The sequence below is a fragment of the Melospiza georgiana genome, chromosome 15 (assembly GCF_028018845.1).
Source record: "Melospiza georgiana isolate bMelGeo1 chromosome 15, bMelGeo1.pri, whole genome shotgun sequence".
Lineage (NCBI taxonomy): Eukaryota > Metazoa > Chordata > Aves > Passeriformes > Passerellidae > Melospiza > Melospiza georgiana.
This window is the reverse complement of record NC_080444.1, coordinates 10,448,364-10,463,927: the sequence shown is the minus strand read 5'-3', so window position 1 is coordinate 10,463,927 and position 15,564 is coordinate 10,448,364. Positions and strand designations below refer to the sequence as shown.

Here is a 15,564-nt window from a genome sequence, read left to right as displayed (position 1 = left end):
TACACATACACATATATATATATGTATGTATGACGTGTTTGATGGAAAATGGTATAAACTTCTTAGATCAGAAGCACATTCCCAAATCTGCTTTTATGTCTGTTAATTAGCAATATATAAGAAGAGTCCTGTAACACTGTTTTCCTGAATGAGTGCTAAATGGCAAGGACTGAACAACCACCTCTCTGCTACCAAATCTCCAAGATTTTGCGTTTTCAGCAGCCTGAATTGAAATACCAATCCTTGCTTTGTAGACTGTAAGCTTCTAATTGGAAAGTGTCATACTCAAGTACTTAAGGTAGCAAAAAATAATTTCTAACTCAGTAGATGACTCAGGAATCGAAACACAGTAACAAGCTGCCTGTGTGACAAGTAAGAAAAAGTTTGGTGTCTGCATTTTCCCATATTTCATTATAAACTAGTAAAGCAATAACTTTATTTTAGGTATGGTGGTTTCCATGCCTATATGAATGTGCTCATACACTGATTCTTTCCCAGTGATCTTGGAAAAACAGATTTCATGGTGAAACCCTTTATGTAGCCCACGGGAGAAGGGTAGGACCATAGAATGGTTTGAGTTGGATGGGAGCTTAAAGTTCCAGCCCTCTTCTATAGGCAGGGGATCAGGATAAGGAGGAGGGCAAGTCAAACTTCCATTTTACAGGAACTTGCAATAAGGTTTCTGCCAGAGAGGGAAAAGTGTTTACAAACTCTCCAGCAGATTTCCTGTCTGGCATAATGCTAATGAACGAGCACAGAGTTATATTTCACTCTCCAGCCTGTTGCTGAGTGCTCTGTGACAGATGCTGAATGCAGACTCATGGAGCTTTTGTGAGTCCTGTGTGCTTGGGGAGGGCTTGGAGCTTTCCAGCCTCCACATGGACTCCAGTCCAGCTCCTGTGGTTGATGTTGGAATATTCAGTATGACACCATTTAAGTTTTTACATGCCTAATCCCTCACGTGCAAGTAGTTTTCTGCTTTCTAAAGAAAACTCAGATCCTTTAGGTACTGAAATCCAGTATTTTTTTTTAACCCAGCTAGGAATATTTCCTTAAATTTATGATTTCTTGGGATTACTTTTAAGGGGAATTATCTATGCAATCTCCATTAACTCCTTAGAATGTAAATCTCTGCGCATTAAATATACTGTGATTATATTTATGATTAAGGTTAATCTGTGTTTTGTAAAACATTACCTGTTGGGTTGTGACATGAGCTAACATCTACTTCTTGGATGTAGTACTTCTTGTACTGGAGTACTACATGGAGTACTTCTTGTTAGTGCTGGAATTCGCTCTGTAGAAATACCTGATTTGACACAAACCCAAGATTCATATGCAGATACTTTTTTAAAAATAATATTTTAAATGATTGTTACTATCCTTGAAGCTCTTCTTTTCTCTTACGCCTCTTAATTAAGTAAAAGAGTTCTAGTTCTTGATTTAACTGGATATCTTCAGGATAGTTGACATTGAAATTATTGTTGGTATCTTAAATTTCTTCCCTCCCTGCCTTGCCTCAAATGAGCTAAGAACGGATCATCTGGTTGGTTTCTTTGGTGAAGGTATTACCATTTCGATTCCTTTGCTATGTTTTTGTGGTTTCCAGAACAGTGTTATTTCACAAGAGCCCTGGTTGTCTGCAGAATTAACTATTTGTAGTTGTTTGCTGTTGGTTTTTTTTCCCCTTCCAGGCAAGCACAGTGAACACATGCTGGCAGTGTTCTTTCTTTCCCCTCAGAGTGAACAGGTTTCTGTTTCTGTCTCTGTCTCCCCAGTGCCCAGTGCGTGACTTTGCTCTTGCAGCCCCTGTGCAGGGGATGCCAGCACTGCTCTGGGGGGTGCTGAGCAGGCTGGGCTCTCCTCCAGGTCCAGAGTGCACCCAAACTGTGTTGAGGTTCTGCTGGCCCTGGGGATTTTCCCTTGTACAGCACAGCGGGATCCCAAGGACAGCTGGGCATGTGGCAAACACTTAGCAGTGTTTTCAGGGTGCACCATAGCCCTGCTGCCTGTGAAGGGCTGGAGGACGTGGCTGTGTCACCGTGGGTCACAGGTGAGGCCATGGCCACCATGGCAGCCTGACAATGTGTGCCTGTCAGTCTGCCCGGGGCATAATTACATCACATCTCTTCATCCCTGGGCATTTCTGGCCTTTTACATTTTTGTCACTTACTAATTGTGCATCTTGCACATCACCCCCACAGTAACATCCTGACTGTGGGGGAGAAAGTGAGGCTGGGCACATTTGGCAAAAGCCCTTGCTCAGGATGAATGCATTAGGTAGAAATGTGCCATTGGTGTTAATTATGGCAGCTCTTGCTTCAGATCTGATTTGTTAGCATGATTGCATGTCTTGGTGGTGATAAGCATCCAGCCAGGAGCTGGGGTCACTGCAGCAGGGCAGCATCACAATGGAGACCAGTGAGTCATTTCTATTCTTAGTCTGCTTCTCAACCCAATCAATAATGCAACCATATTTTATGATTACAAAAGAAGAAAGTAATAATACAGCCATGTTTTTTACTTACAAATCATTTACTTACAATTATGATCATCTCTGTTAAACTATGTCCCAAACTTCTGTGCTCATGCAGTAGGAGCTTGCAAAACTGCAGCCAGAATAACAGCAAGTGACTTTTTAATGATAATGCTTAGAAAAAAAATTAATTATAGTTCTGGTGCTTTATAAAAATTAAATTGCTGTTTTGATCTTGGATCAAGTAATAGGAAAGTAAACAGTTCAGTTATTTATCTTCACAGTTAAAAAATAAAACCTGAGATAGTAAGTTTAGCATTTATATTTCTTGCAGTGTTCGATTCCAAACAGGGTTTAACAATTCGATACAAATTTCCATGTGACTCAAAACTGTAAACTCAAATCTTTTTTTCATTTCAGTAAAATTTTTCTAATTCATGTTTGTGATCAGTAATTTGAGGGTGTGGACTCCCCATCCCTGAAAGTGTTGAAGGTTGTATGGAGCTTGGAGCAGCCTGGTCTAGTGGAAGGTGTCCCTGCCTTGGGGAGTTGGAACCAGATGATCCTTAAAATCCCTTCTAACCCAAACCATTCTGTGATTCTATGCATTTATTACCCACATACATTTTTACAAATCTCTGTGATATTTTTTTCAAATGAAAAATATTTGTAGCTCTAAAAATAGTGCATGTATGACCCAATGCCTATTTCTGTGGAGTTGTGACTGAATTTTTTCAGCTGTTAAACTTATTGTAGAGGAGAATAAAGAAATTAGTACCAAACTTTAGTAGTAATCCACTTCCTCAGAGATGCAATTTTTTAAAACTACTTTAAGAGGATGATGAGGTTTAAAAGATTTATTATAATACTGCATTTTATGGACAGTATCTTAATATTTGCATTAAGTAAAATTTGTCCTGGAGCCTTGTAGAAGCATTTATCTTCAGAGAAGTCTGTCACTGCAGACTGCTTGAGTGGCAAGTTTCTTGTTCTTTGATCATTACTTAATGTAATCCTGTCAGAGGCTGGAGGTAGAATGGGGGATCTCATAATTGGAGGGAATTAAGTCACATTTCAATATACTGGATCAAACCCATTAGGTGCTTTAGCATCACCAATCCTTTTCTTTTTAAATGCTATAAAACACTGTGGATCTTTTATAATCTACTTCTAACTACCAGGTAAATTTGCTGATATGGTACCTGTTATTGATATAAACCAAGTAAGACTGACTTAGAGCATGTCTCCAGCTGCCTGTTGTTAAACCTGGACACAGTATCACTGGCTCCTGTTTATTTGGAATTTCAGTTAATTGTGATGAAGCTGTGGTTGAAATGAGCTGGAGGAAGGGTCTCTTCGCAGCTCATTGCTTTTTATTGTGTTTGTGTCCACACTTCCTCTTTTTGATACTTTTAAAATACACTTGACAGAATTTTAACTTTATTAACTAGTGGCAGGCTGAGAGAGTTGGGGCTTTTCAGCCTGGAGAAGAGAAGGCTCTGGGGAGACCATAGAGCACCTTCCACTGCCTAAAGGGGCTCCAAGAGAGCTGGAGAGGAACTTTGGACAGGGTTTGGGGGGATAGGACAAGGGAGGATGGCTTCAGGCTTATGGAAAAGTCAGTTTAGATCGGTAATAGGAAGAAATCCTTTACCATGAGGTTGGTGAGGCCCTGGCACAGGTTACCTGTAGAAGTTGTGTCTCCCCATCCCTGGAAGTGTTCAAGGCCTTCTTTTATGGGGCTTGGAGCAACCTGGGATAATGGAAGGTATCCCTGCCCATGGCAGGGGCTTGGGGCTGGTTATTTACTAAGGTCCCTTCCAACCCAAACCATTCTCTGGATAAATCAAGAGAAAAGTCAGGTCTTGCTGAAATCCATGGGTCTTGCAGTGCACTTAAAGGATACAGAAATTAACGTTGTGTTATCTCTCTAGAGATGTTGTGTGATATAAAGAGATTAGGCAGGTTGCTTCTTCCTGATGCTGTTTTCTCTCTGGTCTCCATCTTTAATTTTGCATGTCCCAGGTGGGTTCCCAGCTCTCAGGAGCAGGCATGTGCTCAGGTTCCAGAGCATGTGCCAGAGCCTCTGTTAGCCAGGCACCCCGTGCTGGACAGGACCCTGGAAAAGTCTACGTATGCTGTCCCTATTTTCAGCTCTTTTAACTCCTGCAGTTTTACGTGTTTCTTACCTCTGTGATCAGAAGAAGCATCTGCAGCATGTTCACTTCCTGTGTGTGGGCCCCCTGGGTTTGGTTTGTTGTGGGCTGCACACAAAGGATGCGTGGGTGTGGAGCCGGCACCGTCTGGTGGAGGAGATGTACATGGATGGAGCCCCCCCTTTCTGCAAAGGAAAATTACTGTCAGGCTGGGCTTGGGCTGGGGGAGGGAGGAGGCTGTGAATCAGGTAGTGGTTAAGCAGCTCTGTTCATGAATAGTGTGGAGGTGTCTGCTTCCCAAGGCAGCATCTGGGGAAGGGTCTGCAGTGTGAGTCTTGATGAGGAGCGGCTGAGGGAGCTGGCAGGGCTCAGCCTGGAGCAAAGGAGGCTCAGAAAGGACCTTATTACCCTCTACAGAGAGAGGCTAATAGGAAGAAAGGACCTTATTACCCTCTACAGCGAACTCCCTGACAGGAGGCTGGAACCATGTGAGGATTGATCTGTTCTCCCAGGTAACAAGTGATGGGATGAGCCACAACAGCATCAGGTTGGGCCAGGCAATATTTAAGTTGGATATTAGGCAAAATTTCTTCATGGAAAGGGTTATAAAACATTGAAACAGGCTGCCCAGGGCACTGGTGGAATCACCACCTCTGGAAGTGTTAAAAACATCTGTGGGTATGGCAGTGAAGGCATGGTGAGCATGCTGGTGGTGTTAGATTGATGGTTGAACTTCCTGGTCTTGGAGGTGTTCTCCAGCCTTAACAATACTGTGGTTGTGTGATGTTACTGCTTCACTGGTGGAGCTGGAAGCAGCCTCTGGCAGGGTCCCACTGGCATGCAGCATAGGAACCTGTGCTTGGCATCTTGAACTTGCCCTGGTCTGCCGAGGTGTCCTCAGGCACTTCCCTCTGCTTTTGTGAGCAAGAGGAAAATTGCCAAATGCATGTTCTCTCATACTTCACTTTACATATTGATTTTGTCTGCTCATTTTGTCAGCAGTGTTACTTTCAAGGGCTCCTTGAAAGTCTGCCGCTGGTTATGGTGGTCATTAGCAAAACACCAATCCTCAAAGTGTGCGGTGCATTAAAAATCTTCCTAGGAATTTCCATAGACCACTGTGTTTCCCAATCCAATTAATGAGCACTTGCAGTTTCAAGTGAGTAATGACTTGAATAGGCTGTGGAGAAAGTACGAAAATACTTAATGAAAATATACTGCCCTTTGGTTAAAATCTGTGTTTTTTCTGCTTAAGTTTTTTTTTTTTAAACTAACAATGTAATGCAACATGTCAACCCCAATTTATCCATAATGAAAGTGATTGTTTTTCCTTATATTCAGGAGTTTCTGTAAAGATTTTATGGACTGGACAAGCAGGTTATATGTAAACTGATTTACAGGAATCATCTCAGTTTGGGGGTGACATGTGCAGCTGTGTAACAGCAGTTAAGAGTGATGCACAAGTGAAACTACATCAGACTGAAACTTGGGAGGGTTTATTTTAGGCAAGCACCTGTATTTACTGAAATCTGGCTGCTGGCAGTAGTTTACAGCCCTTCTCACAACCCTGGGGAGAGCCTGTGGTGGGGGGTGATGCCACAGTGTTGGGACGTGGCATCTTCCTGCTGCTGGGGGAGCTGCACTCTGAGGCTGGAAACAGAACCCGTCTGCTCTGCTCTTCAAGGCCAGGCTGAACAAGGCTTGGGGAGCAGCCTGGTCTAGTGGAAGGTGTCCGTGCCCATGGCAGAAGGGTTGGTATGAGATGAGCTCTACTGTCCCTCACAGCCTGGTCTGTGATTCTTGACTCAAAGACCTGTTTTTGAACCTTTCTCCATCTCGAGTAAGTTTAGCAGTCAGCTGCACATCTGCTCCATCCCCTGGTGATGGGTTGATGATGGACACCCTGAACACACAGCAGGTTTGTGTATTGCCCTCCCCTTGCTCAGCAGAGCAGCAGAACTGCACTAGTTTGTGATAATTCAAGAAAAACGTATGTTTTATATATACCTTATAGAAAAATATCCCTTATGTAGGGATATTTTTACACTGATTTCCTACTTGCAGTCCAAACACATCAGTCTTTTTACCTGGTGATCACTTTCACCAGGAAGTCTGGAACTGTTTGGAAGCAGATTCAGAGCACGGCCTGTTCTTTGTGGGGAAACCATCCTGCTCTGTTGATTGGGATCAATCTGGTGAGTTGCTCAAGCCTTGACCTCAGCTGGTGCTGACAGTACTGTGGGAGTGATGTACTTCTGTGGCAGAAGAACCTTTCAAAACTTGTAAATATTTTGCAAATTGCTACCACAAGAAGTAAAAATTCAGTCACTGAAAAATTCAGTCGCAGTGCTGGTCTGAAAGCAAACCAGTGGGAGATCCCAAGTGAGAACTACAATTTAATAGGAAATTTAAAATAAAATGGAATCATACAAAAACACTGACAGAGAATACAACCTGACACCCTGTTGGTCAGGGTGTTGGTAGCAGTCCCATTGAATGGTGGCTGCACCCATCCTGCAGTGACAGGGGTGGTTCTGGTGGAGCAGGGATCCTGTAGAAGGGTGGAGTTTTCCTCTGAAGGTCCAGTGGTGGTGTAGATGGGTCTGGTCTTCCTCTGGGAATCCAGTGGGAAAAGGCTGCCTGTGATGTTCCAAATCTCAGATTATATCCAGGTAGGAATGCTTGGCTCCTCCCCCTGGGTGGAGCATCTCACAATGGGATGATGGAATTTTATCAGTCTTGCAGGGACACTCAATGGCCCATGGACAGAACATCTCTCCCCAGAGGGAGGATGGGTCATGGAAGAGATAAAGAACGCTGCCCCACCTGTTTTCCACAGGTGGTAATAGAATACTTTTGGTTACATCTTGCATTGCAACCTAAGACAGCTCTCCACACAATAACCAGTTATTTGTTTCTTTCTCCTTTTAGCACATAGATAGATTTACACCATGATAGAAATTAACTCAGTTCCTTGGAAAATGCCTGAGAAAATATTTTATGTAGCATGTTCAGGGAATTAATCTCTGTTTTGATGGACCCTAAGGGTTTGGGTGGCAGTTCCAAACTCATTAATTCTTCATAAGCAAGCTCTTATGCAAACTCGATGGAGAATGATGTGTGAGGGTTGTGCCCACTGCTCATAACTGCTTTGTGTCACTTCAGGGTTGATGGTAAAAGATGCTCTGCACCACAGAGATGCTTTTTTTCTTTTGGAGACTGAAAAATTTTTTGTGTATGAGTTGCAGTTCCTTGTTTTTAACATTATTGTTTCAATCTCTTGAAATGACATATTGGGTGGCTTCTTGTAGGGAAATCTGACAGGGTAGTAGCCAGCAAGCTGCTCCCCTTTGTGCAGGGAGATGGTAGCATCCATGGATCTGTTTTTCATTCCATGTCTTCCATCTGGACTGCTTCTGTCCAATATGCTCTACTCAAATGTAACAGCCTGGTTGTAGTCTCACTTGTAGCCAACTCAGCCTTTCACTTAGGTTTAGGTTTCTCCTGCCTTAGAGAAAAGTAGTCCTGTGAAGGGTTATTTTGTATGTTAGCCTTGTAAATTTGTAAGTTGGAGTTGTTGGGTTGAATGTCACATAGCGCTGAAGGATTTCTTTAAAGGGCTGTGATGGTGTTGTTTTCAACTTTGTGTTCAAGGTAAAATGGATTTCTGATTTAGAATATGGAAATTCACATCAATTCAGTCATGTTCTTCATAAGCCTCATGGACCAGTTTAGAGATAGAGAATATCCTAAGCAATTTTCAATAAAAACCACCATCAGGAAATGTCAGTGCATAATTATAAGCATTTGGATACTCTGTTTTCCTTGGAGAAACTTGGCATGAAGACCACTGCATGTAGGAGAGAATAGCTACATAAGTATCTTTGGTTTTGGCACAGAACTGATTACTATCTAATGACATTTAACAGCATTTTTAGTTTTATATTTGATATGTGGCATCTCTCTTGATAGTGATACGTCTGACAGATAAAATACTAGACTAAGTGGGACCACCACTGTATCTTGTCATTGTTCCTTACCTTGTTCTTGAAAGTCAGCCTTGCTTTTTGTCTCTGAGTATTAATGAGTTTTGTTCTTGCACGATGAAGTTTCTAGTTGAAGGTAAAATAGCCACAATACTTCTATTGTCTTAATGATTTTGATTTTGTTTCCTTTCAAGTTTGGTTAGCATTTGTGGTTAGTCAATGTGGAGTGCAGGTATGGCATCTGGCTTACCCCTTGCTTTATCTGTCAGATCAGTTTCTCGTATTGGGTGAGAACAGCTGGGGTTTTCCTCCTTTGCCCTCAGTAGAGGGAAGACCCCAAATGACGCTGGGGAAAACTTTCTTTAAACATACTCAGCAGCGCATTTTTAAAGGTGATGAAGTCTGGATTTTACTAGAAAATAAGAAAGTTTAGAAGTTGCTGTACTGTGGTGCTTCATTTGATGACAGCTCTGCAGAGCTGCTGTAGGGTCTGTGCTGTGCTTCCCCAGCATGGCTGGTGTGGCATCCAGATCTCAGGATGTGCAGACCCTGAGTGCCTGGTACCCTGCCTGTTATTCCTTGTTCACCCTGTTACAGAACTCAGTGCTGAGCCTGGGTCCAGGGCTGGCTGAGCTGTTAGCATGAAGCTGTGCCTGAGCACAGGCAGGTCTGTCAGGGTGGGACTCATTCATTCTTCAAACTGGAGGCACTGACCACTAATAAATGAAAGTGGACTGTTCAAAGTTACCCTTGCTTAGGAGAGAAATTTTGCTAGGAGAAGTCAAATCCCTCCCCTCTTCCCGCTTGCAGGCTTCCAGTTTAGTGTTAAGCCTCAAGCAAAAAGACAAAAGAAATACTGAAAGTGGCATTTTCATGATTTTTCTAACCTCATCTGTGGACTTAATGCATTATTCTCAAGGTCATTTAATCAGAAGCCTTTTTCTTGTGAAAGGTGTGGTAGTACCTTATGTTTTAAATAGGCTTAATCTACTTGGTTTAACCTGAGATGCTGTTTTGAATAACTGAGGGAATAAAAAGTGGTATTTTGTATGGGTTTTTGTATCAACTTTTGCAGAATGAGAAAAATATATATGCACCTTTATGGGCTTTGCAAATGGGAGACCTCCACCTGGCTTCCCAGGTCACTGTCAACTGAGGAAATCACAGCCATGTCCATGTTAGCTTTGGGAGGTGTTGTCTCCCAAGAATCTAGATTTGAGACTAGATTGAGGTTATGTTTAGTGAGAAAAATCCTAAATGTGTTTGGGAAATTTTGCTGCGGGATATTGGCTATTTTGTCCTTTCTGTGTCTCTGAGGGGATTCAGTCCCCCAGACTGACCTTTTTGGGGATGGTATCCACACCTTTTCACCACCAGGGATTTTTGGGTTGCAGACCTTCCCAGACTTCCCCACCCTTTGCCAAAATGAGATGTTAGGCAGGAAGGGAGGAGCGTGGCATGAATCATGTCAGTTCAAACCGCTGAAAGGAACTTTATTTGTGTGAGTCCATAGCAAAGGGGGCTTCCCCTTCCCCAGCAGCGCCGGCAGCCCTGCTTGTGATGCGGATCATGCTCTGCCCGGCTCTGCAGAGTGTGCGAGCGAGACAGAGCTGCAGCAGAGAGCTGTAATTTATAAACCTATTATAAACCATATAAATCTGAATCATTTTAAATAGAAGATGACCTTTCCCTGCTTAACACGGCAGCTGCAAAAAAAAAGTGTCGGGGTAGTGTGAAAGCTGTGGAGAAATTCAATCCATGGTGCCTTTTTATTGTTCCTCCTGTGTTGCTGGTGCTATATTTAGAAGCTTACATCACTTAAGGAATGATGACAGTCTCTGCCCTCCCCCTCCCGCTCTCCCCCTGCTCTCCCTCGCTCCTTCCCTTAGGATGGATCATGTTTTCATACTACTTATGAGTCCTACAGATCTTGGGGTAGGATTTTTCAACAGCCTTTCAGCGAGTGCTGCCGTGGAAAGTGACATGTGTAAGGATGTGATGGCACCACAGAATGTCACCCTGAAGGGGAACAGGAGATTGTGGTGCTGCTTTCCCTGCCTCCCCTGCCTAAAGAGCCAGGAACAGGGTGGAGGTTGTATGTTTTTTCCTTTTTTCCTGAGAAGCCACCATGCCACAACAATACAATGAATTGTTTTTGGTGTTTAAGTTCAGAGGTGGGGAGAGCCTCTGAGCAGCATGGCAGTGACACTGAATCCGGTGAGCTGTGCCAGCATGGCAGGGTCTGCAGCAGGCTCTGCCTTCTGCCCCTCACTCCCCATTGCCTGTCTGTCCAGAAAGATGTAAAGTACTCAAATCTATGGAAATAACCTCTTGATGCAGGTGCCCTTAATGCTAGAATATTTCTGCATAATGCTGCTATGTTTGGCAATTTCCACTCGGAAAACTCTATTAAAATGAATGATTTTAGCCCGAAACATCTTTGCCCGAGTGTGTGCAGTGACAGATCGCCTTGTGAGCAGTGGCCGCCTTCCCCAGCCCCCACCATGGGCTTGGAGTCAGGGTGAGACCAGAGCTGCTGCTCTGTGATGGGGGGGCATTGGAGGTGCCTGCTCATGTCTGAGCGCTGTGGGAAGCTGTGTGCCAGGGACAGTGTGCCAGCGGCCGCCTGCCTCTGAGGACAAAGGGACAGCAGTCCTGAAGCACAGCTCGGAGCCCCAGGCCCCTCGGCCGGCAGCTCCTGCCTCGTCAGCCAGGGCCGTGATGGCTTTGAGACCGTCCCCGTCCTCCCTGCTGGAATTGCACAATGGGCTTTTCTTCCTCTGATTGATCAGGAAAAAGTCCTGCTGCTTGTGGGGTACCTCTGCCAGCAGCTGCCGGTGCTTCCCGCCTGTGCAGGGCTTGCATTTGTGGTGTCCTTAAATAAGGGAAGACTCTAATCCTGCCTGGCTGAATGTGCATTTAAATTATGAAAGGCTTTGCTATCCTTTTAAAAACATCTCATTTTTCAGTGACTTACTCTTGTTAGACAATTAGAATGTGCAGATTTGGTTAACAGTCTGGAGGATTCAGGTAGCATTATGGGAGGATAAAGAGAATGATGCAGAGAAATCTATGGAGTGGTATTTCAGCATGGAAATAAATCAGTGTTAAGGAACAAAGACTCCCTTTACTACAGAGATTGTATACTGTTTTTTCCTTATGATCTTCTTAAAACTTGGATTCTGGCTTAAAATGTGACTGGTGATTTTCTGTTTGTGATTCTGCTCAATGCTGCAGCTCTTCTCAAGTATTTCAGTTGTGATCACTACCAAGCCTTTGTATCAGATTTTTTTTTTTTTTCATCTCAGAGTTGCTCTAGTTTTGAGATTTGTCATTAAACCAGACGATTTATAAAAAACTTACATCCCCGTGCTGCAGGGAGCTGGGGCTGCAGAGAGAGAGAGAGAGAGAGGCATGTGTTAAAATAAATAAATAAATGAATGGAAGCAGAAGGGGGTGGGGGGATGCCCCAAAAGCCGGGGTGTGGAAGTAGGTCAGGTTTTCCCCCCACGCGGGGCTGGGTGGGCAGGGCTGCGCAGCGTGGGCTGCAGCCCCCCGGGACCCCCGCAGCAGCCGCCGCGCTCATTGGCGGCGCGGCCGCAGGGATGATGTCATCTGCACTTAAAGGCAAAAACCAGGAGGAAATAGAATTTCGTTCCCATTATTGAGCTGGTGTTTACAGTAGTTGTAAAATATGGCATCTGCGCCAAAATCTGCGCCGGATCGGGTTTGCAGCACAATGCAGCAGGATGGGTCTGGGAGGTGGAGATCTGCCCGGAGAGCTATCAGGGGCAGGCAGGCAGGGAGAGGGTTCTTTCAGCTGCATGGGTTCTTTTCTCCTTGATATAAATTGTGATTATGCTAGCCATAATGCAGGAAACGCCACATGGAAGTGTTTGGGTGTTCATTGCTGCTGGGGATTTATCACTGTAGCATTAGAGACATTTAAGATGCTTCTAAATACAATTTTATGAATTATTAGAAAAGAGGCAATACAGTAGTGTGTAAGATGAAGCTCACATATCCAGTCTATTGTTTAGTATTGAAAAAGCAGTAAAAGAAACAGCTATTTGTGTAGCTGTGTAGTGCTTTGTAAAAATCTAAAGTAGTTAGAATGCTTTCAGCTTTTAGAAATCAAATAGACTTTGTGTTTGCAAATTTTGCAGACGCAGGATTGAAGTTCAGATTGTCCTTTATGTTTAAATACAAATTAAACCCAGTAATATTTATGGACCCTGGTTGCATTTATTATTTTTGTTGTTTGATAAGAGGTTGAGTAAATTCAGACATTGATGCTAGTTTTTCCCTTTTAGGATATTTTTGGAAGGTCTTTCTGGGTTAAGGTGCAACTCCTATCCTAAGTGTTGGACTTGGTGATCCTTGTATGTCTCTTTTGACTCCAGATGTTTTATGTTTCTGTGGTAATTTGGGTCATATACTGGGAAGAATTCAGCTCCTGGATGACTGCTTAGGAGCTATTGGTGTGAGATGGAGAGTGGTGCCCTGTTGGTACAACTTGGCTTCAAAGATTTGAGAATCTCCTTCTGTGTGTCCCTTGGCACAGTGGATGAAAAAGAGCTTTCTCTGGAGTGCTCAAACTGCCTGATTCAATATTCAAAAATAACCAAGCAGACAAGACAAAAAAGGCATTTTTGGCCCTCACTACCAGCAGGCCCCCCTTGGCAGCTCCATTTGTGCACAGGAGGTACAGCCATCATGGGCTAGTTTTGATTTGGAGAATTACCCTCAAGTCTGATGTGGTGACAAAAATTCTTTCCAAAAAGAAGAAAGCACTAACAGTGAGTGCCCCTTATTGCAGATGAAGAAAATCATCCAGAGACCAAAATAATGGCTTTAACAGAACCAGCACCCTCTGTCCCCTTGCCTGTCTCCTCCCTCCTCCCCTCCTGTGCGCAGTAGCAGAAGTCATTTGCCTTCTAGGAACCGAAAGCATCACAGCAGACCTGGCTCAAAGGTGTGGCATCCCTGAGATCCCTCCTTGGAGCATCTCTCCAGCACACTGGAGAGATGGGCTGCTAGCCAAGACTTTAAGCTCCTTTCAAATATATCAGTTTTTAGTTGCAAAAAGAGATTACAGAACTAAATTGACGACTGCAGAATTAAGGGAAATTGGGTTGGAGACAGAACTGGTCTTGATTGAACAGGGAAAAAAACCCCACCCTCCAAAACTTTTAAAAAGTGTTCCAAAACCATTAAAACCATGAGAATTATAAACATCACTTTTTAATAAGAAATTTACTTCTCATTCTGGATCAAATCTCTGTATTGTGTACGATGAGATAAAAGTGTTAGAGAGTCTCTAGAGTAACACATACATAAAAGCAAAATTTTTTTATTGTGAGCTGATGATGCATGTGTCTGTGTGCATGTGAATGGCTGCAGATATTTATTTTACTTTTTAAAAAATTTGAATGCAGAGATGAAAAATAATCCACCTAAATGCTGCTGAAAATGTTAGTAGATACATGTGATTAATTAAAAAAAATTATTTAGAAAAAGGAGAATAATCAGAGTTCCAGCACATCCCTGAATAGATATAAAAAGATATAAAAGCTGATGTGCAGCAGGGTGTTTGAGCAGTTGTACTGATATGTGTGTTTATATTAGGTCAATAAAGATGCTCTGTTGGCTGCATCTGCAGATCCAGTAGCCAATTGATCTAATGCAGTTTCTAAAGGCTTTCTATACAGGTGATGTCATCCTTTTAGCTCCGTTCCCCTCCCACTCTCTTTCCTCCTTATTAGATATTTCATCTTGCTGCGGAGCATCCAATCGATGGGAGCTTCTCCTGAGGGAGCTGCTGAGAAGCAAGCAGAGATAGTAGGAATTAGGACTCCAGCAGTCAGCCTTGCTGTAGCTATGGACGTCCTGTTTTGTTTGGCATTACAGAAATGTTTTAATTGGAAAAGCTAGGCGTGGATTAGCCGTGCTATCTGACTGATGCATTAGAATACCAAGCGACACTGCAGAGTTGTAAACGGCATTAAAAAAAAAAAAAAAAAGAAGGAGGGGGGTGCAAAAGAGAAAAGGGTTTGTATTGCAGAGGCTTTTAATACATTCCACAGTGCAAACCTGTTAGAGCATATATCCTGGAGCTACAGTACGGATGCGAATTCAATTCCTGCGTTTATGATGGACACGAGTATAAAGAAGAAACTTTAATATCCCAGGGTGTGGGATTCCTGGATCGCCTAAGATGCTGAAGAACCTTTGCAAAATTTCATCTACAGTATTAGGATGAAGTTTCTGAAAAGTGGACCCGAAGATAAGCCACTTGTAAATGCATTTTAGAAGAGAAAAAAAGAAATTGGAAGAATTCATACCTTGCTTTTTAATGTATTGTTGCTTTAACCTGCAGTTCTAATCCATTTCTGAATTAATTCAATTTAAGCAGCACTTTTTGGGTGCATGCCTCTTGCCTGGAGGAACGTATGGATATTTGTATTTGAGAAGCTAGGAAACATTTTGATTTGAATTTATGTGCTTGTTAAAACTGGAACATTTTTATAGGAATTGCTGCTGCTGCTGCTGCTAACTCCCTGCAATACTGAAAACTCCTCAGATCTAGTGGAAGCTGTAATCGAATTCAGTGTGAAATCCAAGCCTGAGAAGTTGCATATATGTACATTGCTGCTTTATGATTTTTAAAGAGAAAGCAGAAGGGATTTTTCTCATTTTTTCCCCCTGTGGCTTTTATTTGAGAAAGGAAACTTTTTTCCCCCAGCCTCAGAAATGGCTTTTCTTGTTCGATGTTATGCCAACTGCCTACAGCCCTGGGCCTCCAAAGTAAGTAAGATTTTGTCTGTGCTGCATTTCTGTGACATGTATTGACAGCCCTGGTGCTATCTGAATGTTCCCTTCTCATCCCAGCAGCATGCTGGGTTGAAGGTACTGGAATCCTGGCTATGCATGAACTGTTTCTGTA

At 43.1% G+C, this 15,564-nt stretch overlaps 1 protein-coding gene across 7 annotated transcripts in view; it reads left to right on the top strand.

Moving 5' to 3' along the window:
• Positions 1-15,564, top strand: part of RAPGEF6 (Rap guanine nucleotide exchange factor 6) — a 122,575-nt gene that overhangs the window by 45,914 nt on the left and 61,097 nt on the right. The window contains exon 1 of one of the 7 annotated variants that reach the window (XM_058034977.1): positions 14,415-15,425. The exons of the other annotated variants lie outside the window; for them this stretch is intronic. Coding sequence (XP_057890960.1) covers positions 15,372-15,425 — 54 coding nt within the window. The 5' untranslated portion in view covers positions 14,415-15,371. Of the gene's footprint in view, positions 1-14,414; positions 15,426-15,564 lie in introns of those variants that run through there. 7 annotated transcript variants of the gene reach the window in all.